This window comes from Rhamphochromis sp. 'chilingali' (assembly GCF_963969265.1).
Source record: "Rhamphochromis sp. 'chilingali' genome assembly, chromosome: 21".
Classification (NCBI taxonomy): Eukaryota; Metazoa; Chordata; class Actinopteri; order Cichliformes; family Cichlidae; genus Rhamphochromis; species Rhamphochromis sp. 'chilingali'.
The window spans coordinates 9,248,194-9,269,312 of NC_137949.1; the positions used below are offsets into that span (position 1 = coordinate 9,248,194).

Genomic DNA, 21,119 nt, shown 5'->3' on the forward strand with positions numbered 1-21,119 from the left:
CCGAGTGTCTGCACTGACTCCAACCTCACAGCCAAAATGGCGGACAGCGAGGGTGACAGAACAATAACAGCCCCGGAGTCGTCGGGGGCCGCGGATCAGCCCCCCACCGCCCTGAGCGCCCAGCCCGGGGACGGCTCACCAGCAACCCCCGCTGCTCACAGCAGCAAGCCCGGGGAGAACGTAGCGGCGGCCGGCAACCAGAGCGGCAATCTGAAGCCCGTGTCCGGCACGGAGGGCGACCAGCTGGGCCACAGTGTACCGGTGGCGTCCGGGGCTCAGCTGGCGGAGCTACTGCCGAGCCAGCCGGAGGAGCAGAGCATTCTGGTGGCCACGGAGTTCACCGACCTGGCTAACACCACCATCCTGTACGTGCAGCCAGACGGCAGTCTGGTGGAGAGCTCCGGGCTGACGGCAGAGGAGCAGCAGGCGCTGCTGGAGCAGCTCACCAAGCAGCAGGTGGTCCAGGTTTCCGACATCGAGGCGGCCCAGCTGCTCCAGCAGGGCCAGCTGATCAAACCGGCTCACAGCGCAGCTCTGGATCCGAGTCAGCTGCAGCAGGTCATCAACCAGGTCACCAAGTCCCAGCAGCAGCAGGTCCAGGTGTCACAGCAGCAGGTCCCAAAGCAGCAGATCCAGGTCTCCCAGCAGAACCTGAAAGGCCCGAACAACGCCTCCCAGCAGCTGAAGAGCGTGGCCCAGCAGGTGGCCATGCAGACGGGAAGCTCGATCCCCTTGATCCAGAAAAAGGTGGGTCACATAATAATAAAAATAATGATAATACTACATTTTATTTGAAAGCGCCTTTCAGAGCACTCAAGGACACTGTACACAGCAGAATAATAAAAGCAAGCAATTTACACAATCACAAGACATAAAACACATTTGAAATAGCAGAGTGTTATGTGGGATGAGCTGTTTTGAACAAGTGAGTTTTGAGTCTAGACTTAAAAAGAGAGAATGAAGTGATATTTCTTATATCAGGAGGAAGGGAGTTCCAGAGTCGAGCAGCTGAAAGCCCTGCTCCCCATGGTGGCAAGACGGGGAGAGGGGACAGAGAGAGAAGAAGATCTAAGACACCGAGATGGAATGGTGATCTGAACCAAATCAGAGAGAGGGAGAGATGTCGAATAGCCTTAAATGTATACAGAAGCATTTTGAAATTGATGCGATATTTGACCGGGAGCCAATGAAGCTGCTGCAAGACAGGAGTGATGTGATGGATAGAAGGGGTCCTGATGATAATTGTTGCACAATTGAAAATATGCAGACCGAGTGACATTATTGATGTGGGAATTGAAAGATAGAGTACTGTCGAGGATGACACCCAAGCTTTTCACAGAGGAAGAAATGGAGTTTTATTTTTTGATTGAGTATTGATTGTAATAGAGAAACTGTTGGTTCTGGATAATGTTGATTTAGAGCCGACCAAGATAAGCTCGGATTTGTTACTGTTGAGTTTAAGAAAATTAGAAGAGAACCATGAATTTAGTTCGGCTAAACAGAGGGTGAGGGAGGATGGGGGGAGAGCAGAATCATAATTAAACCAGAAAACCAGACTGGAACTATTCATACAGATTATTGTTAGTTAAGTGTGAGTGGAGTTGTGGCAACTATCTTCTTGAGAATTTTTGAGAGGAATGGTAGATTGGAAAAAGGACAAAAATTGTCAAAATTTATGAGGTCTAGACCCGTTTTGTTTTTGTTTGTTTTTTTGTTGTTTTTTTTTTTTCAATATTGGGGTGACGGCAGCAACTTTGAAGGAAACAGGAACAGTTCCAGTGGTAAGTTAAGAATACAGGGTGGGCCATTTATATGGATACACCGTAATATTAAAGTCCTGTTTGTGGCACATTAGTATATGTGAGGGGGCAAACTCCTCAAGATGGGTGGTGACCATGGTGGCCAATTAGAAGTCGGCCATCTTGGATACAACTTTTGTTTTTTCAATAGGAAGAGGGCCATGTGACACATCAAACTTATTGGTAATGTCACAAGAAAAACAATGGTGTGCTTGGTTTCAACGTAACTTTATTCTTTCATGAGTTATTTACAAGTTTCTGACCACTTATAAAATGTGTTCAATGTGCTGCCCATTGTGTTGGATTGTCAATACAACCCTCTTCTCTCACTCTTCACACACTGATAGCAACACCGCAGGAGAAATGCCAGCACAGCCATCCAGTATCCGTAGTTTCAGGTGCTGCACATCTCGTATCTTCACACCATAGACAATTGCCTTCAGATGACCCCAAAGACAAAAGTCTAAGGGGGTCAGATCGGGAGACCTTGGGGGCCATTCAACTGGCCCACGACGACCAATCCACTTTCCAGGAAACTGTTCATCTAGGAATGCTCGGACCTGGCACCCATAATGTGGTGGTGCACCACCTTGCTGGAAAAACTCAGGGAACGTTCCAGCTTCAGTGCATAAAGAGGGAAACACATCATCATGTAGCAATTTCAAATATCCAGTGGCCTTGAGGTTTCCATTGATGAAGAATGGACCCACTATCATTGTACCCCACATACCACACCAAACCATCACTTTTGTTGGTCCAACAGTCTTGGAGGGATCCATCCAATGTGGGTTTGTGTCAGACCAATAGCGGTGGTTTTGTTTGTTAACTTCACCATTCACATAAAAGTTTGCCTCATCACTGAACAAAATCTTCTGTGTGAACTGAGGGTCCTGTTCCAATTTTTGTTTTGCCCATTCTGCAAATTCTGTGCGCCGATCTGGGTCATCCTCGTTGAGATGCTGCAGTAGCTGGAGTTTGTAAGGGTGCCATTTGTGAGTAGCTAATACCCGCCTAAGGGATGTTCGACTAATGCCACTCTCCAGTGACATGCAGCGAGTGCTACGCTGTGGGCTCTTGCTGAATGAAGCTAGGACAGCCACTGATGTTTCTTCATTAGTGACAGTTTTCTTGCGTCCACATTTTGGCAAATCCAACACTGAACCAGTTTCACGAAACTTAGCAAGCAGTTTGCTAACTGTAGCATGGGAGATGGGTGGTCTCGTAGGGTGTCTTGCATTGAAATCTGCTGCAATGACCCGGTTACTGCGTTCACCAGATATCAACACAATTTCGATCCGCTCCTCACGTGTTAACCTCTTCGACATGTCAATGGCTGTGAACTAAGAGAAACTTGTAAATTACAACTCATGAAAGAATAAATTTACGTTGAAACCAAGCACACCATTGTTTTTCTTGTGACATTACCAATAAGTTTGATGTGTCACATGGCCCTCTTCCTATTGAAAAAACAAAAGTTGTATCCAAGATGGCCGACTTCTAATTGGCCCCCATGGTCACCACCCATCTTGAGGAGTTTGCCCCCTCACATATACTAATGTGCCACAAACAGGACTTTAATATCACCAACCATTCCCATGTTATTACGGTGTATCCATATAAATGGCCCACCCTGTAGATGATTAATTTTAAATCTTAGTGGCGGCCGCCATTGGCGCAAACTGGAGTTTGGCTGAGCCGCGCTATGAGTGTAGAGTGTAGCTGGACTATTTGAAAGCAAAATGACAGGTCTTTGAGGGTCAGAAATCTGGCTGATAAGCAAGTGGTCAAATACGTGACACAGTAATTCACAAATAAATTGTTCAAAAATCATACAATGTGATTTTTGGATTTTTTCTTTTTAGATTCTGTCTCTCACAATGGAAATGCACCTATGCTGAAAATTGTAGACCCCTCCATGATTTCTAAGTAAGAGAACTTGCAAAATCACAGGGTGATCAAATACGTATTGACATCACTGTATGAGGGGAAGCAAAGAGGGTAGACAGGCCTTGACCAGAACTGTAGGAATGGGGTCTCGCTGACAAGGAGAAGGTTTTGAATTACAGATGAAATCTGAAATATCAGTGACAGAGGGAAGTTGGAAAGCAGAAAGCAGTGTGATGGGAGTGGAATTGCAAATGAAGAGCTACATGGAGGAAGATCCATGCTGAGAAAGTCCAACTCGATTGGGGCCTGGACAGGTGATGCAGGTGAGGCGTGACAGCAGCAGCTCGCAGTGGGCTGCCGTCTCCATGTTTATGAACATGTTTACCTGCTGTTTACTTAACCACACGGTTAGTTTTTCAACTTCAGGTTCAGAAACATAAAAAACGGGTTTGGTTGTGAATTTTCACATTTGGAGCCCTTAGAACTTTTAAATGCTTCACACTGACATAAGAACTCATCAGTCCATTTTCATTATCCATACACTCTTCAGGAATCCTTAAACCAACTTCTTCATCGACTCAGTTTGTGATCTTAATGTTGCCACGGTAAAAAATCTCTGAATAATCACACTCATCGTGTGTTTTGATCTACTTTCTGTGTGTCTGTCCTTCCAGTCGGAGCCCGTTAGGATCCAGATCCAGGTGCCTCCCAAACAGGAAGTGAAGCCTGGCTCCGCCACCCAGCAGAAGTCGGTCACTCAGCCGCAAGTGAAGCTGTCAGCCAATGGCAGCGTGAGCAGCACTCAGATTATCCACATCCAGCCCGTGGTTGGTCAGGAGGGTCAGCAGTTCTTCCTGCAGCAGAATCCTGGAGACCCGCCCATCCAGCTGCTGCTACAGAGCCCCGCCCCCGTGGTCGGCTCACTGCTACCATTGGTCCACAAGCTGACAGGCCAGACGGCATCAGTTGCCTCCAGCGTAGGTCAGAAACCCACGGCAACACCAATCAGAGTGTCCACGGCACCCACTGTTAAGACCCCAATCCCTTCAATAATTAAGACTCCACCCACTACTGTGGCTAAAACTGTTAGCTTTCCATTAATTAAAACACCTGCTAACGGCACGATGACTGCTGCCCGTAAAAGTCCCATTAAACCACCTGTCACAGTCACGACAGTCCCAGTACAGACCGCCGCGCCTGCTGCACAATGTGTCACGGTGGCCACGCCCTCTACAGCCCCTCCCACTAAGGACAGAAGTGAGCAAAAAGAGAAGGAGAAGAAGGCAAAGAAGAGGGAGAAAAAAGCAATGAAGGTCCAAACCCGGTCCGGGCGGGTCTCCAGACCACCGAAGTACAAAGCCAAAGACTACAAGTTCATAAAGACAGAGGACCTCGCTGAAAGTCACCAGTCCGACTCAGACGACTACTCTGACATGAGCGTGGAGGAGGAGGACGGCGAGGGCAGCAGGAAGGATGGCGCCACGCCCGGCAGCTCCCTCACCTACAGCCACAAGTCTCGGTCCCACCGCTGCCAGACCTGCGACAAGGCCTACATCGGTGCTGGCGGCCTGAACCGCCACTACAAACTGAACCCGACCCACGGGGAGCCAGAGCCACCTGGCGACCCACCGGGGAACACACCGCACCCCCTTCCAGACAACAGCCAATCAGAGGAAACGGCAACAGTCGGCGTCAATGAGGAGGAGGAGGAGGAGGAGGAGGAGAAAAATAAGGATGACAAACCTGCGGCCACGGCAACAAATAAAGTGAGAAATCATCCACCAATCACAGCAGAGATCTGTCATCCTACAGTTTATTTTCTTATTGTCTGTACAGTTAATAAGCTGTTAACTAACCAGCTAATTATGGCTGGTTAGCCCTTTCTGGAGATCAAACATTCAGGATAATAACAGCTGTCGACAGTAAGCTGACTGTTGTCCGTCTGCAGGTGGAGGGGGGTCCAGCAGCAGCTGTAGGACTCAGAGGCCTCCATCATCGGGGCCCCGGCCGTCCCCGAGGACGAGGGCGAGGCAGGGGGCGGGGACGAGGGCGGGGACGGTCACTGGGGCCGCCTCCTAAGGTGAGATTGCTCATGGAGTATGAAAGTGATGAACAGCTGCCGGTGAGAGTTCATGTTACAGCTAGCCGGTCATCATCGTTCCCAGACTGTGAAAGTGCCGTCGCTGTTCTGTTGTAGTTGAAGGACTTCAGCTTTTCAGCTCTTTGTTCTTGTTCAGGGAGAGAAATTTGCTCCCTGCAACATTACAGTCGGGCTCAATGTCTGCAGTGGAGAGCACACAGGTGACACTGCGAAGCAGAAGCTTCTTCCTCTTTGAGTGAAGAACAAAACTCCAGCTGTGACTCAGTTCATTTTTACTCCTGGCACAAACAACTGCTGCTTTGTAACCCGCTTCAGTTCACTCACTTCACCTTGCGTGTGCTTCAGAGGTCCCTGGCAGAGAGCGCACTGCTGCCTGCTCCTTTGTCACTTCACCTGGTGTTCCAGGTGTGCTTTATCCCAATTCAAAATAGAGCTGGGCGATATAATATTTTCTTCATATCACGATATGTTTTTTTTTAAATTTCCAGGCGATAACGATATCTATCACGATATAAGCCAAATAACTATATTTGTAAGATTTAAATGTGCCGTTGCTCACAAGTAAAATGTGAAATAATCAGCAGCTTGTTTTGATTTAAATATTTATTTCCCATAATAAGTTCAACAGGGTAGATGTACTTAAGGAACATGAGACTTTTTCAGATAAAGGCAAATATTGCAAACTACACAAAAGGCAGCCGCTAAAGCGTTTAAGTTTCAAAATAGAACAAATGAAACAGACTAAATTGTCAATTCCACTTAGAAACAAAATATTAATTCTAAAAATAAATCTTAGTTTGTTTTACAGAAGAACAGACAAAACTGACTAACTTTTGTCAATATCAAATAAACTGAGAACTAAAAGGAAATTCTCAATCTCCCCTCGTTGTATAGCTGAGCTTTTCAAACAGTTTTAACAGGTACTTTAGTCTGACAAAAGACGAATGACGAATTAGCGCTTCCAGTCAGAGCCTGAGCATGCACCGCTTTATTGTATTTCCAGACTTGCTTTCGGCACATTTACAGTGCGCGCTACTCTGTTTTTTGTCAGACTTGAAATAGCTGAAATACCTTCACACTACGGAACTTCTATGGCTCTTCCGTTCGACAATCTCTCCGCATTGGAACCATCATCGGTTTTCTCTTCGCTCACGCTCAGTTGATTTTTCTCTAGTCGCCACACTCGTTTCCTCCATTACCCGGGCGGCACGGCGGCTGGCTGCTTCCCAAACAAATACACATGTGCGGCTTGGCACTTGTGCTGTACGTAACAAGTCACGTGACGCTGCGGCTGTGATTGGTTTGGCTCTGCACTACTTAATGTGGATTGGCTGTTCTTTTTTTTTTTTTTTTAAGAGGACAAGAGACGAGGCCTATCACAATAGTTAAATTTTTCTATCGAGAAAAAGTTATTTCGCAACACATATCGTGATCGTTCTATCGCCCAGCTCTAATTCAAACTAAAGTACTTTCATCTCTCAGAAAACTCACATTTCTCAGAAACATGGGCTCTGACACATTTACAGTGAAGCTGCATTCATGCACGCACAGACACACTTGAATTGAAAAAGGATAAATGTTGCCTTCAAAATAAAAGCAACAAAGTAGTATCGTCCTACAAAATGGCAAAACACAGTAATCATTCTTTGTACGGTGTCTGCGATGGGACAAACGGCACAATATGCGACCTCACGCGCTGTCGGGGATGCTTTGCTGTAAATAGACCTTTGTTCAACTCTTATTAGAGCTTTGACTACATCTGTCACTTGTCCAGGTGAGCTCACCTGTACAGTAGTTTGCACAGAAACCTCGTCCTGCTCTGTTAGCACTCAGGTGAATCTGATTGCTCATTTTTCGCAGGTGACTGTGGGCCTCGTGAGTAGGAGAGGTCGTCGTGGTCGACCTCCAAAGTTGGGTGTTACCATGGTAACAGCAGAGCAGCAGGTAGAGAGAAGACGAGAGCGTCTAGAGGAGGTAAGGTGGAGGAAGCAGCTCCTTTCAGAGTAAAGGTCTTCAAAAATATTGATTTATGTGTAGTCACCTAATGCGCTAACACCTGAGTGTCCTATCACGTCGCTCACAGGTGGTGGAGCAGTGCGAGGATGAGGAGCTGATGGACATCGTTCTTCCTCGTCTGACCAAAGTGATGAGTCTGTGGGAGCTAATGCTGGCAAAGGTACGCAAACACGAAGGACAAACCTTTATCCACACCTGCCAGGATCTGTGACATCATCAGGGGCTCAGAATCAGAATACTTTATTAATGCCAGAGCAAATTATGTGAGCACAAGACAGTGGAGCATGTTATTCCAAACAGCTGACAGTTTAAACTGAGCTGCTCTCTCATCGCACTGACTCTTATTTTCTCTGTAAATGATGTGCAGCTATTGCAGTGTATCATGTGCCCTGGCTGTTCCAGGTGGAGCGCGGCGGTCCGGGTCGAACTCATTTCCCAGACATTTACCGTGAGTTCGAGTCCCTGCAGGCTCAGGTGAGGCAGGCCGCCCAGGATTACATCAGCAGCCCGCAGGGTGGAGCCACGCCCCTGGAAATCAGGAACATAGAGGTGAGGCCCATGCTGACATCAGAACGCCTGTTACAAGTGGACCCTGCGGCGTACAGGTGACCCAGACCGTGCTGTGTTTCAGGTGGCCAGGTCTCTAGGGATCCTGGACGAGGTGAACAGGATGAAGGTGGTTCCTGGAGCGTCTCCTGGCTCCAGTTCAACAAATAAGAACGTGCGATACATGGAGGTAAGCACACCTGCATCCAAGTTGTTATAACAAGATAAGCCTACATCCCCGCACGGTCGGGCGGTCAGTCTAAGCAGCCAATCACAGCTTTAGAGTCGTAGCTGACAATGAGGTCGACCACAGCTTCTCACTGAGGTTTACCTGAAGATTAGAGGTACGGTTCTAATCCGCATCAGTCTCCTTCCCAGAACTCTAAGATGCTGCCGCCATCCAAGAGGTTCAAGATGGAGAACAGCGTCCCCGTGCATCACAATGGCCTCGAGACGCCAAAAACAGGTATGGCTGGAATGTCCTAATCTACAGCTAAATTACAGATAAAACATCTATCTCTGCTTTCTTAATCTCTCTGCATGTCGTCCGACCAGGTGGGACCGCGGTGACCTCTGTGACCCCTCTGAAGTCCTGCTCGGTCTCTGTCGCTCCTCTCGTGATTCCAGAGGGAACCAGACTGTTGACAGTCTCTGCTGACTCCTCCAGGTGAGCTGTCTCTACCTCCTGTTTGCTGAGTACATGTGCGTGGTAGCCACGCCCTGAGGTGACGATGTGATCACAGGTTACCTGTGAGGTCAGGGTTTCCGTAATGTGGCGAATGTATTTTTACTCGGCCATTTCTAGAAAATCGAGTTCAGGTGAGGTCACTTCTGGAAAGCGCTCCTGTCTCACTGCACTGCAATGTGTTTCTCACAGCTCCTCACAGGCCCCGCCCCCTGACACCCCTATGGAAGTGACCCCAGGTGAGGACCATGACGTCCACCAGGATCAGGCGTCAAGCTCGACAGACATCGGACCCCGGGTGACGGAGCTGGAGAAAGCTCTGGGTTCAGGTCCCAGTGACCCCACGAACACAAAGTCATCTGAGCCCACCCCTACAGCCGGATCTGTCATCAAGCCTGAATCCAGCCTGATCCAGACTCTAAGCCCCTCCCACCCTGAGTTGGGCCCCACGGAGGCCAAAGAGGTGCAGGAGGGCGAGGAGATCTACATCCAGACGGAGGGGCTGACGGTGCAGCTGGCAGAACCGGGCTCAGACGGGATTGTGATCGTTAACGGGCCAGATGGAACCACCATGCACATTCAGACCCCGGAGGGCGTGCCGCTGGAGGCGGTCCAGGCCCTGCTGGGCATTGAGGCGTCCGACGGAGCCAAAGCCCCCCAGTAAACACCTGGACCGGAACCAGCACCTGGTCTGTACCACGCTGACTTGTAAGGTGGAGTGAGGCAGTGCTGCAGACAGACGTACCTGACACCATCCTGCACCTTCGGCGCCCCCCTCAGGTTTCTGCTGGACTTTACAGCTGTAGTAAACACTGCCACCTGCAGGGGGCGCCTGCTCTGACTCCGCCCTGCTGAGGACAACAGGACGAACAACTCCGTTAACCTGACCCCAGACCGTACCTGGAAACTTAGGTCCGGTCATTTCTGGTTCAGACTGAAGCTCCTGTTGATGATGTTCGCCATGACTTCAGAAACCAGAGGGATGGCGTCATGGCGACAGGTGGTTTCACCTTCATCCAGGTGCAGTAGCGTGTTCTGCAGACTCCGGGCTCTGTACAGTGCATCTGATTGGCTCGTTTAGTGCCACCTGTGATGATGTCATCAGCAGCCTCCCTGGTTTCCTGGACTCCTGATTGGCTGTGAATGTGTAAACTTTGTGTCTGGACTCGTTGACCGTGAAGTGATCCGTTGGATGTTCATATGTAGATAAAGTTTAAAAAGTTGCACTATTTTATTACTTTTTATAAAATTCACACAACACGTTCTCCAAACGGGATGAGAACATTCGGAGAACCGACACGAGAACAGAGGGAAAAAACGTTGTCCTGTTCGAGTGTTTCCTGTTCCTCCCAATAAACTAAGCTGAACTCCACCCACCTCAAAGCGTCTGTGTTCTCACGCACACACCTGTCAACCCTCTAACCAGGGATGTCCACCTTGTGCTTCCACTGAAAATTTAAAACACACACAGCAGATTTGAAACAACTTTATTGTACACTTTTCATGTGTACAAAGACCTCCGTCTTTATTTCAGGCACATAAACACATCACATCCATAAAGGGCGGGCTGTGGGCTTCAGCACCCAGACGCCATCGCTATAGGTGGCTCATGCAGAGTCTGACCAGGTGTGTCGCTTCCGGTTTGAACAAACTTGCCATCAATCCGTGATGTAACAAGAAAAAACAAAAACGCTTCAAACATAACATCGCCACGGCAACCAAACCCTTGAGCGGGTAAGTTCTTTGTGGAGATGTTTAATATTAATGATGTCATCAGAATTAAGCCACACAAGTACAGGTGAGGCGACAGGTGAGCTCCGCTGTGCTGATGACAGGTCACGTGTTGATCAGTTTATTGCCTGTGATCTCAAACAAAAAAGGGGCTGAGTGAGTCTCCTTCATCGAGGTGGAGCCAGGGTCACACCTGCATCAGGTTTAATGGATGATCAATAGAGTCACTCATCAGTCTGGCGTTCCTCTGTTGCGACTCTTTCATGTGCTTCATCTCCAACAGGGCTGATGGTCTCACAGTGGGCGGTGCCCAGTCTCCAGCAGCAACGCCTCCAGCCTGAGTCTGCTCTGCGTGGGAATGAACGGCTGATGGAGCCAGCAGGACAGAAAGACCATGCAGAGGTCAGAGGTCACCGTGTGAGCCACTTCCTGTAGGATTGTCTGCTTTAAGAGGAGCTCCTGACGGAACGAGTCGAGCAGCACCTGAGAGATTTCACCTGAAACACAAATTAAACAATCACCCAAAGGGATCACAGCATGCAGCTCCACGACAGGACAGGTAGTGTGCTGCCTCACTCAGGGGCACGTTACAGGAAGCAGGTTCAGTTACAACTGAGTCTTTTAACCTCGAGATGAGGGAGAAAGAGAGTTAACGTCGACTATGAGACAGTAACCATGGTAACACTGAACCTAACTGTATGCTGGCAGGTATTTTTTGCCTGACTCCTCCCCTCCTGCTGCACCTGAATCAGCTGACTGACCTCAGATTCATGAAGTTGGAGCTCGGGGGAGACAGTCTGCAGAAGTCTTTACAAACGCTGAAGTCTCACATTTATGTTAGTTTGTTATTTTTGTGTTTAGCACGAAGCTCTGACAGTCAATCAGTAATCAATGTATCAGGACAGAGACAGTGATGACATCACAGATCTATCATCTCCGTGACTCTGTGGACAGTGACGCTGTCAGTTTCCTACATTGCAAACGTTTACTGTGTTACACTCTAATCACCGATCGATCATTTATCATAGTCACCGCTGGAGAATATCTGAGTGAAGATGAGCTCAGATGACTTTTAGACTCTTAAACTGAGACCGTGACGTTTCAAGGCTGCCGCAGACAGTCTGATTGTAATCGGCAAAGTTATTATCGTTAACGAAAACTAACGAAATAACGAAAACTAGAAGTGAAAAAACATTTTTGTTAACGGAAATAATCTTAGTTAGTTTTCCTTTTTTTGTTTTTAACTGAATTTATAGCAAAAATGTGTTTAGTTTTCATTGATGTGTGCGTGTCATACAATAGTCAAGGGTGAAAATGAAGTTTAGTTTCCAGGTTTTTTTTCTTGCCGTGTCTCATTATGCCAGCAGGTGGCAGTACGTTAGTCGAGTCGTCTGTGCTGCTCCGTCCACGCGCAGAATCATGTCAGGAAAAGTCAGGAGAAAGCGCCAGAGTCCAATTTGGGATTACTTTGAGTATGACTGTGTTTTGGATAAAGCAAGTGTCTTGTAGTGGAAAGAGACAAATTATGAGGGACATTTCTAAAGGGAAAAAATCCCACAAACCTTAAAGTGCACTTGAAAAGCTCACACAAGAAGGCTAACCTAGCTTACCTTGAGAAGGTAAGGGAGCACACTCAACCCTCATCCCCAGAAAACAGAAGCTAACCCCAGGCAAGGCAGCGTGATGCATCCCGAGACAACAGGACGGGGATATCTACATAACTATGTGAGTCAATTGCCTTCAAAAAGTTTATCAATTCACTTGAACCAAAATTACGAACACCCGGTGCTGCAAGAGTTAATAGTCTCATTGGGGCCAAGATATACATTTTATAGTTGCCTGGTATCAATGGTTGTTCATCTGCCTTTATTTATTTATTTATTCATTTATTTATTTAAAGAACCCATAGGTGGGAATGTGAGTTGTCTGTCTCTGCGTGTTAGCCCTGCGACAGACAGGCGACCTGTGCAGGGTGCAGGGTATGGTAGCTGGAATAGCAACATACCCAAGGATAAGCAGAAGAGAATGACTGATATGATGAAACTGGGATTTTGTTACACTTAATTATTGCAAACACAACTAAAACTATAACTGAAACTAATCAAAACTAAACTGAAACTAAGGATTTTCAAAAAAATAAAAACTAAACTAAACTAGCAAACAATTGGTAAAAACTAATTAAAACTGATATAAAATTGAAAATCTGAAGTCAAAACTAAATCAAAATAAAAACTAATGAAAATTGCAAAACTATTAAAGCCCTGGTAATCGGATTACATTTCAGTCCCTGAATGTCATCTAACCACATTTTAAAGGTTCCGAGTCTGAGCCTCGACATGTTTGGATCTGCTTCAAGGAATCGCAGGCTCCGGAACAGATCCAAAATGGATTCGGATCACAGATTCAGACCGAATCCGGTTCCAGCTCATCCCGCGTGGCTCTATTTGGATCGTTTACAGCTTCTGCATCTCTGACTTCAACCTTCTCTGCTCAGCATGCGGGCAGCTGAGTGAAAGCTGAGCCACATTTGTCTTTTATCGTTGGAAACTTTGGTGTTTTACTCAATGACTGTCAGACAGCCATCGTTGATCATGAAGTTGATATGAGATCAGATTATAATTGTTGACACAATTTAAGCATTTTTATCCTATAATGGCAGAATTAATGGAATTTGTTAGTGTTAGCAGAAACCGCAGCAGAAACAATTGAATAAAATCTGAGTAGAGGGCGGATCTGGCTGGAGGCTGTTGCTATGGGCAACTAATCTCACAGCTCCATCAGTAAACTGTGGCTGAATCATCGGATTTAAAGTGAAACGTAAAATTAAGATTAAGCTTCATCTGACCAGTCCTAGCTGCTACACGGTTTCCATCAGCCACGCTGCTCACCAAACTCGCTGGTGCTCCAGCTGTGAAACAGAGGAGTTTTTCTTCCTTCGGCTCCAAACTGAAACGCCTCCAGATCCTCTACTCCACGCTGTGATGTCATCAGACGAGCCATCTTCGTCACCACAGCAGCCTGACAGGAAACAAGAAATGATGTCACACAGTGTTAGAGGTCTTGACGCATGCTCGATGAGCCAGGTAAGCGAATCCCAAAAAGTTGATTCTGTCACTTGGAAGAGTGACTAAATGTTTCTCCCACTGAAAACGCCGCGTCCTCATGAACAGAATCAAACCTGATCAGCCTATCAGAGCAGAGCTCCTTCATCGGTCACATGATACGTGTAAAATGCTTGTCATATGAGCATGCTCAGAGGCTCCAGCAGAACACTGATAGCCTCCTTCCTGATTCCTGTTATTGATTATTATCTTGCTTGATTAGCTCTATCTGGGAGTTCAGGTTTAACTGATCCAGCTCACTCAGAGAAAGATGGGAAAAGGTGAACCTGATGATGGCATCACTTTAAATCAACAAACTGAGATTCAGTTTAACTTCGTAAAGCAGTTGTGCGCATCAGCCCAAGGAGGAGGAGCCTTAATCTGTGTCACATGCTCAGTCAAGATCAATACTGATCAGCTTTTGTTCAGTGGTCAATAAAAGCTGTTCTCACTTTCTTTTGAAAGGTCTGTGTGAGCTTTTACTCTCCGCACTCAGATTGTTGATCACTGATGGAGCTGCTGTGTGTGTGTGTGTGTGTGTGTGATTATTGATTGGATTCTGAACCAGTGTTTTGTTTTTGTCTCTGAAACTAAGTGTAAATAAAGTTTTTTGAAGCTTCACCATTTTGTCAACGATTTCCTGCAGTTTGAGACATTTGTCCTGCAGCTCGGAGGCTCCGCCCACGTGCTGTGATGAGGAAGAGGGTGGAGGCGATGAAGAGTTGTTGAGCAGCAGCTGATCGCTCTGAGCACTGAAAACAGATTTCAGATCGATCAATCACATGATCGATCAACACCTGGCATTCCTGAAATCATCAGTAAACTGACCGCCTCATGTTGATGATGCTCTCCACCGCCATGAAGCCATCCTCATTCAACCTGTCCCACCGCAGCATCATGTTGTGCCAGTCGGCAGCGTTGTCTTTGATCTTTCTCGCACTTCCTGTGATCGCAGCAGACTTCCTGTTTGCTGACGTCACTGAGATGTCACCTGAAAACAGAGTCACGTGATTTTGTTGTTGATGGTTTTAGTGACAGAGCGTGCAGGCGACACAAGACAATCCATAAAACCTGCGTAAACCTCGGTTCTCAACGTGCAGCTCGCCGCCTCACAGCGGCCTCTGTCACTTCCTGTGATCTCACAGCTCAGAACGTGACAACATTTCTAAACTTTTTGTAAAAAAAAAAAAAGTCATTTAAAAAAAAAAAACAAAAAAAAAACATACAAATGTCAAAAATTTTAATAAAATGAAGTAAAGCAAATTAAAAACAAACAAATATGAGCGGCTCCTCGTCACTGACCAATCAAAGACATGATGCTACTTTAACATGTGCAGCCTTCAGGAAGTCACCTCATTGCATCATTCAGCTGTCAAAGGTCAACCGTAACTAACCCTAACCCACCATGAAGCCAGTCCAACATATCCAGGATTTCTTGCCTTGTCTGGCTTCACTGACCTCATCCACTGCAGCCAGAGGTCACTTCATCCAGCTAACTCAGGGTTTACCTGACTTTAGCCGGGTCAGGGGGTATTTCACCATGGTAACGCTGCCGGTCTGAAGCGATAATGATTCCTGCTGGTCAATAATCGATATCAAGCTGCCCACCTTTATGGTCCACGTGACTCCAGGCAAAGGTGAAATCCTACAGGGACCTCAGGTGTATACATATGACGTCACTCTTTGTTGTCGTTTTGGTCTCTAAGCTCTGACCCTGAGCGCGTGATCGCTGATTAATAACGGAAAGGCTTCCGCCAGTCAGCTGATACCTTTTGCTGCGCGTGCCATCGATCAGCTGGTTAGTCACGTGTGGATCGATTATCAATCACCCACCTTCCATCTGATCGATCAGCTCCGACCAGCTCCACCCGCTCAGCTTCTTCTTCGGCGGTTTTTCTTCCAGTCGTCTTCTTTGACCGCGGGTGTCTGGTTTCCGGTCTCGGCACTCCTCAGGTAAACTCACCTGTGCGCGAGAAGCAATGTTCTGACTTTAAACTGATTTTCTGCTCTTACACGTGACTGACGATGCAGCCTTTTCAATTCTCTGACATGCGCAATAACGTCTGAAACTTACTGGCCGTGACGTCAGCACTGGGACCGGATGTTGTAAGTAAGTGTCACTGCGCCTGCGCTAACACTGGGACTGCCGTACTTTTACTGACTCTCTTTTTCTGTGGAGATCTTTTAAAATCTGGCGATAATCAATAATATCACGCAGGCGCAGGCAGAGTAAGAAGAACTGTTGGAGCTGACCATAGACACGATCTCAGCTAATCAAAAAGGCGGTGTTGCGGCTGTGATGACGTTAGGGCCGCTGCTCAGGTAGCTCCGTGATCGATTATCGGAGGTGGGAGATGGCGCTGCAGCTTCCGGCCGAGTTGTGGCTGAAGGTGTTCAGCTTTCTGTCCTGGAGGGACAAACTGAGCATGCGCTGCACCTGCTCATACTTCAGACACCTGCTGGATAAGTCCCGCCCCTTGTGGAGGGGCTTCAGCGTGGTGCTGCAGAACCTCTCGCGCTATAACCGCTCGTTCTGGCGTAGCCTGGCTCAGAGGCACGTGGGTAACGTGCTGCTGCGCTCAGGTAAGAGGAAGCACCTGAAGCAGCTGCACGCCTGGCTACCGTCGCTCTGCGGCCTGCGACTGGACGACTGGAGAGAAGGGGGCGTGGATGATCTCAGACTGTTCCGCCAGCTTCAGCGACTGTCCGTCACTTCCTGTTCCATTCCGCTGAGGAACCTGGACTTCCTGTTTCCTCTGAGTCAGCAGCTGACGCAGCTCAGCCTCTGTAACGTGCAGCTCACCTGTTCTGCCTCTCACCTGTTGGCCACCGTTGGTCAGTTGACGTGTCTGACCTCGCTACTGCTGCACCACGACGGCAGCCTAAGGGTCCCGTCCCTCAGCGGTGTCCTCGCTCACCTGAGCGAGCTCACACACCTGTCCTGGACCATGATCACCTACAGGACACTTCCACACGACTTCTTCAGCCCCGTCCACCACACAGGTTGGCACACCTGGATCAGTCGCTCGCTGAGATATGTAATAGTTAGATTATTGATCTTGATGGTTAGGCACTGGTGTGTTCTGCCTTCCTGCTGACCTGCCTCACCTCTGAGATGGAACAGAGACAGGCGAGATCAGACGTCACATGGCTCAGGTGTGTTTTATCGTCCTGCAGGTGACGCCGCATTGCAGCTGCTGGACTTGCAGCTGCTGAATTATGACGCCGTGGTGACACAGGAAACGCTGCAGCCTTTGTCCCGCCTCCGTAGCCTGTCAGTGTTCCACCTGTACTCCGTACCTGGACCCACCTGTCACCTGCAGACGTGGCTGACGTCACTGCCACACCTAACCAACCTCAGCATCCACGGTGAGTGTCTGTTTCCCCCCTTCGTATTTGTCTATCTGAGCATCTCTCTTATGTCTGCATATTCAATAGGAGGCCACCCCCTGGCATCGTACGCTGACTTCCTGCCCACCTCGCTGCTCAGCCTGACGCTGTGTGTGGACCTGCAGCCCAACGACCTGCGGGTGGTCTCCGCCCGGGCACCGCAGCTTGAGCATCTTCACCTGGAGCCCTGGAGCTCGTCGTCCGACCTCATCAGACTCCTCCCACAGCTGTTCCCTCATCTGAAAACGCTGCGGATAAGGTGAGCCCGACATGTCACACGCAGTGTCTCTGTTGTAAGTGTCATGATGATTTCCATGGTAACCTGCCGTCGCTGTTTCAGGCACCAGCACGTGTCTGACGATGACTTCCTGCAGCTGCAGCGACTGCGGCGCCTAGACACTCTGGAGGTTCTGGACTCGTACTACAGACCTGACCCGAGCGACCCAAGCCGGGTCATCTTTGAGCCGAGTCCTCATTTGCTGCGGCTGACCTCTGACCTGCAGAGACTGACCAATCACAGAGTCAGAGTCATCACCAGCTCACATGGAGACCTGCTCAGCTGCCACTGTGTCTGACCAGTCCATGGCTGTGTCCCAATTCAGGGTCTGCACGCTTGAAGTACGCACACTACGCGTACTACGTACGGTGCGTACTATAAGTACGAGAAGTGCGGAAGTGAGAGGCTTGTGAAATGGGATGGTCTAGCCTTCGTCGCGCTGTTCAGGTTGCCTAGCAACCATGAAACTAACCGTGAGAAACGGTACATACAGCTTTGTGTGACAGAAATGAAGGAGAAAAAATGTTTTGTTGGTCATTCATTTTTGTCATGACATCACTTTAGTTGAGTATCTGAGGCTGAGACCACGGGACTGTAAAACATGATTGTTGGGCTTCATTTCTGTGCTGAACAGTCATTTAAGATTAGTTAGTAAATAACAATTAGTTAATGTTGTTCATGAGACTAAAGTCAACTCACTGTGGCAATGTAAATATAATATGGCCAATATTATAGTATTGTCAGATTATTATGATATATATATATATATATATATATATATATATATATATATATATATATATATATATATGGCTTTACAACCAAGTTAACGCTGAAAGTACAGACATCACTAATGTCACTTTGCCGACATGTGGCCAACAGCAATGTTTTAATGTTCTTCATTATTAAACATTCGCACATAAATTCTTGACATCATATTCAGTACTTACTTTTGACAGTTCACTCTTCGGCCGCTCCCTTCTGCCATATTTCGCGGCAAAATTATCCACACCCACCGCCGCACTATGAATTGTGGGATATATGGGACCACGAAGCATGCACCGGGCCACGCTTGATATTTGGGGAAATCGACGGCGCATTTGGAGTATGCATTTGAAGTACACTTCCAATTGGGACAGCCGTCGCGTGGCGGTGACGTAATCACACTTAAAATGCGTACTTCAAGCGTGCAGACCCTGAATTGGGACACAGCCAGTGAGAGTCTGCCCACCGCGATCAAGATGTAAAACAAAAGGTGGGCCATCGCATCACCTTCAGCTTACTATCCAATTGGCTTTCAGGATCAGCCACCTGGGCCCAACAGAACCATTCATTTATTCTTTCACAGATACGATACGAAAGAAAGGACGAGATCATCGACATCATCATCACAGGGGGAGGGGACACGGCCGGTTCAAAGCTTCTGTGTAGTCATGGTTACACTCAATGATATGGTGAGGGTCCGGCCGCAGCTGCCGTTATCACTGCTGCATTCTGGGTAACGCTTTGGTAATCAATCACTTTATTGAACCTTTGATTTCAGACACTGAATGTGTTTCGGGACTTTGAATCGGTTGATAAATAAAAAGTTGTTTGTTTTTTATTTGATTTATTGCAGGGTTTGAACTTTAACCTTTTTCTGAGGTCACATGTCATATTTGAATCTTTTGAATAATGACACGCGTTTTCTTCAAATGTCAAAATAAAACTTCTTCCTGTTTTGATTTATTTTGTCTGGATTTTTTTTCTGCTTCAAAATCCAAACAAATATTTGAAACAAAAAAAACAAAACAAGACTGAAAAACATTAAAAACCAATAATTAACTACTTACAGATTTACTAATCAGACTTATTGATCTTCTGTCTATTAACCTAACCGGAGAGTTAGGGTCGATTCTTTGTTCAACTGGCTTGGCTGTAGCTCAGGTGGCAGAGCAGGTCAGCCACTAATCAGAAGGTTGGTGGTTCGATCCCAGGCTGCCTCCTGGCTGCATGCCAAATATCCTTGGGCAAGATACTAACCCCATGTTTGCCTACTGGTGGTGGTCAGAGGGCCCGGTGGCGCCAGTGTCCGGCAGCCTTGCCTCTGTCAGTGCGCCCCAGGGTGCCTGTGGCTACAACCATCACCAGTGTGTGAATAACTGAATGTAGTGTAAAGTGCTTTGGGGTCCTTAGAGACTTGAGTAAAGCTATACAAATGCAGGCCATTTACCATTCAACTACAAGCAAGCAATTTATTTATATAGCACTTTCAGATCAGCCCCAAGCTGAACACAAAGTGCTGTACACTTGACATGCCAGAAATGATACATTAAACATGTTAAAAAATAAGAAATAACAAAATAAGCTAATTATTAAAATGATATTTAAAATAATAAAATTAGCACAAATAGCAAAAACAATAATAAAATAGTATAAAAATGATGATGAGAATTACATTTAAAACAATAAAATCAGGGTCAGACTGTGTCATGAGCCAAAGAGTAAAAATGGGTTTTAAGACGTGTTGTAAAAGTGGACAGTGAAGGGGCCTCTCTAATGTGCTGGGGCAGAGAAGGCCCCGCCCCCTCTGAGCTTCCTCTTGGACCTGGGTACCTCCAGGAGCAGACCTGGGGGGTGGGTAAGGACAAAGAAGCTCAGAGAGGTAAGTTGGGGCAAGACCATTTAAACATTTAAAAACAAACATGAGAATTTTAAAATGAACTCTAAGATATACAGGCAGCCAATGGAGTGAAGCCAAAACAGGAGAAATCTGCTCTCTCTTTCTAGTCCCTGTCAGGACTCTTGCTGCAGCATTTTGGATTAACTGAAGGCTTTTCAGGGAGTTTTTAGGACCTGATAATAATGAATTACAGTCGTCCAGCCTGGAAATAATAAATGCATGAACTAGTTTTTCAGCGTCACTCTGAGACAGGATATTTCTAACTTTAGAGATGTTGCGCAAATGGAAGAAAGCAGTCTTACATATTTGTTTAATATGTGCGTTGAAGGACATGTCCTGGTCAAAAATGACTCCAAGGTTCCTCACAGCATTACTGGAGGCCAAGGTAATGCCATCCAGAGTAAGAATCTGCTTAGATACTATATTTCTAAGATTTTCAGGGCCGAGTACAATAACCTCAGTTTGATCTGAATTAAGAAGCAAAAGTTAGCGGCCATCCAGGTCTTTATGTCTTTAAGACATTCCTGCAGTTTAACTAATTGGTGTGTGTTATCTGGCTTCATGGACAGATAGAGCTGGGTGTCATCAGCATAGCAGTGTAAATGTATGCTATGTCTTCTAATGATGCTGCCTAAGGGAAGCATGTATAATGTAAACAGAATTGGTCCTAGCACTGAACCCTGTGGAACTCCATAATTAACTTTAGTGTGCATTTACATGAACAAATTGGAGTCTATTAGATAGATATGATTCAAACCACTGCAGTGCAGTACCTGAGCACCCACAGCGTGCTCTAATAGGATATTATGGGCGACAGTAGGGCCGGGTATCGTCAGTGATTTCTAGAATCGATTCAATCCACAATTCGATTCGGGGAAATTTTGCCTCAGACAGAAATATTACAATTCAGCTCATGCATCAGTA

General features: G+C 47.0%; 3 protein-coding genes across 5 annotated transcripts; 2 read left to right on the forward strand and 1 right to left on the reverse strand.

Annotated features, from left to right (window-relative positions):
* The first annotated feature begins 35 nt into the window (after positions 1 to 35).
* On the forward strand, positions 36 to 10,406 carry znf839 (zinc finger protein 839). The gene is made up of 10 exons (XM_080870144.1): positions 36 to 747; positions 4,361 to 5,452; positions 5,635 to 5,766; positions 7,648 to 7,761; positions 7,871 to 7,963; positions 8,206 to 8,352; positions 8,435 to 8,539; positions 8,728 to 8,815; positions 8,905 to 9,016; positions 9,227 to 10,406. The coding sequence occupies exons 1-10, from the start codon at positions 37 to 39 to the stop codon at positions 9,696 to 9,698; spliced, it is 3,066 nt and encodes a 1,021-aa protein (XP_080726270.1). The 5' UTR covers position 36; the 3' UTR covers positions 9,699 to 10,406.
* Positions 10,407 to 10,505: 99 nt separating this feature from the next.
* Positions 10,506 to 16,073, reverse strand: cinp (cyclin dependent kinase 2 interacting protein). Of its 2 annotated transcripts, XM_080870165.1 has the most exons (6): positions 15,941 to 16,073; positions 15,700 to 15,829; positions 14,695 to 14,857; positions 14,489 to 14,618; positions 13,654 to 13,783; positions 10,506 to 11,262 (listed from the first exon to the last, which is right to left on the reverse strand). In XM_080870165.1, the coding sequence occupies exons 2-6, from the start codon at positions 15,704 to 15,706 to the stop codon at positions 11,060 to 11,062; spliced, it is 633 nt and encodes a 210-aa protein (XP_080726291.1). In that variant the 5' UTR covers positions 15,707 to 15,829; positions 15,941 to 16,073; the 3' UTR covers positions 10,506 to 11,059. The 2 variants fall into 2 exon arrangements, with proteins under 2 accessions (XP_080726291.1, XP_080726292.1); XM_080870166.1 differs by lacking the exons at positions 15,700 to 15,829; positions 15,941 to 16,073 and adding an exon at positions 15,475 to 15,652.
* Positions 16,074 to 16,220: 147 nt separating this feature from the next.
* Positions 16,221 to 18,323, forward strand: LOC308389035 (uncharacterized protein; the record flags this gene model as incomplete). 2 transcript variants are annotated; one of them, XM_080870158.1, is made up of 4 exons in its annotated part: positions 16,221 to 16,869; positions 17,044 to 17,235; positions 17,305 to 17,515; positions 17,597 to 18,323. In XM_080870158.1, 4 exons carry the CDS (start codon positions 16,221 to 16,223, stop codon positions 17,829 to 17,831), a joined length of 1,287 nt encoding a protein of 428 aa, XP_080726284.1. In that variant the 3' UTR covers positions 17,832 to 18,323. The 2 variants fall into 2 exon arrangements, with proteins under 2 accessions (XP_080726284.1, XP_080726283.1); XM_080870157.1 differs by having other exon boundaries at positions 17,044 to 17,515.
* Between the last annotated feature and the right edge of the window lie 2,796 nt (positions 18,324 to 21,119).

What these genes read in the sequence shown, in the direction of transcription:
- znf839 (XM_080870144.1), top strand. Translation starts at nt 37, where the DNA reads ATGGCGGACAGCGAGGGTGACAGAACAATAACAGCCCCGGAGTCGTCG. An exon ending in CACTGGGGCCGCCTCCTAAG is followed by an intron (nt 5,767 to 7,647) that starts GTGAGATTGCTC and finishes CATTTTTCGCAG; the next exon opens with GTGACTGTGGGCCTCGTGAG. An exon ending in GGGAGCTAATGCTGGCAAAG is followed by an intron (nt 7,964 to 8,205) that starts GTACGCAAACAC and finishes TGGCTGTTCCAG; the next exon opens with GTGGAGCGCGGCGGTCCGGG.
- cinp (XM_080870165.1), bottom strand. An exon ending in AGGAAATCGTTGACAAAATG is followed by an intron (nt 13,784 to 14,488) that starts GTGAAGCTTCAA and finishes GTTTCCTGTCAG; the next exon opens with GCTGCTGTGGTGACGAAGAT. An exon ending in CTGGAGCACCAGCGAGTTTG is followed by an intron (nt 11,263 to 13,653) that starts GTGAGCAGCGTG and finishes TTTGTGTTTCAG; the next exon opens with GTGAAATCTCTCAGGTGCTG.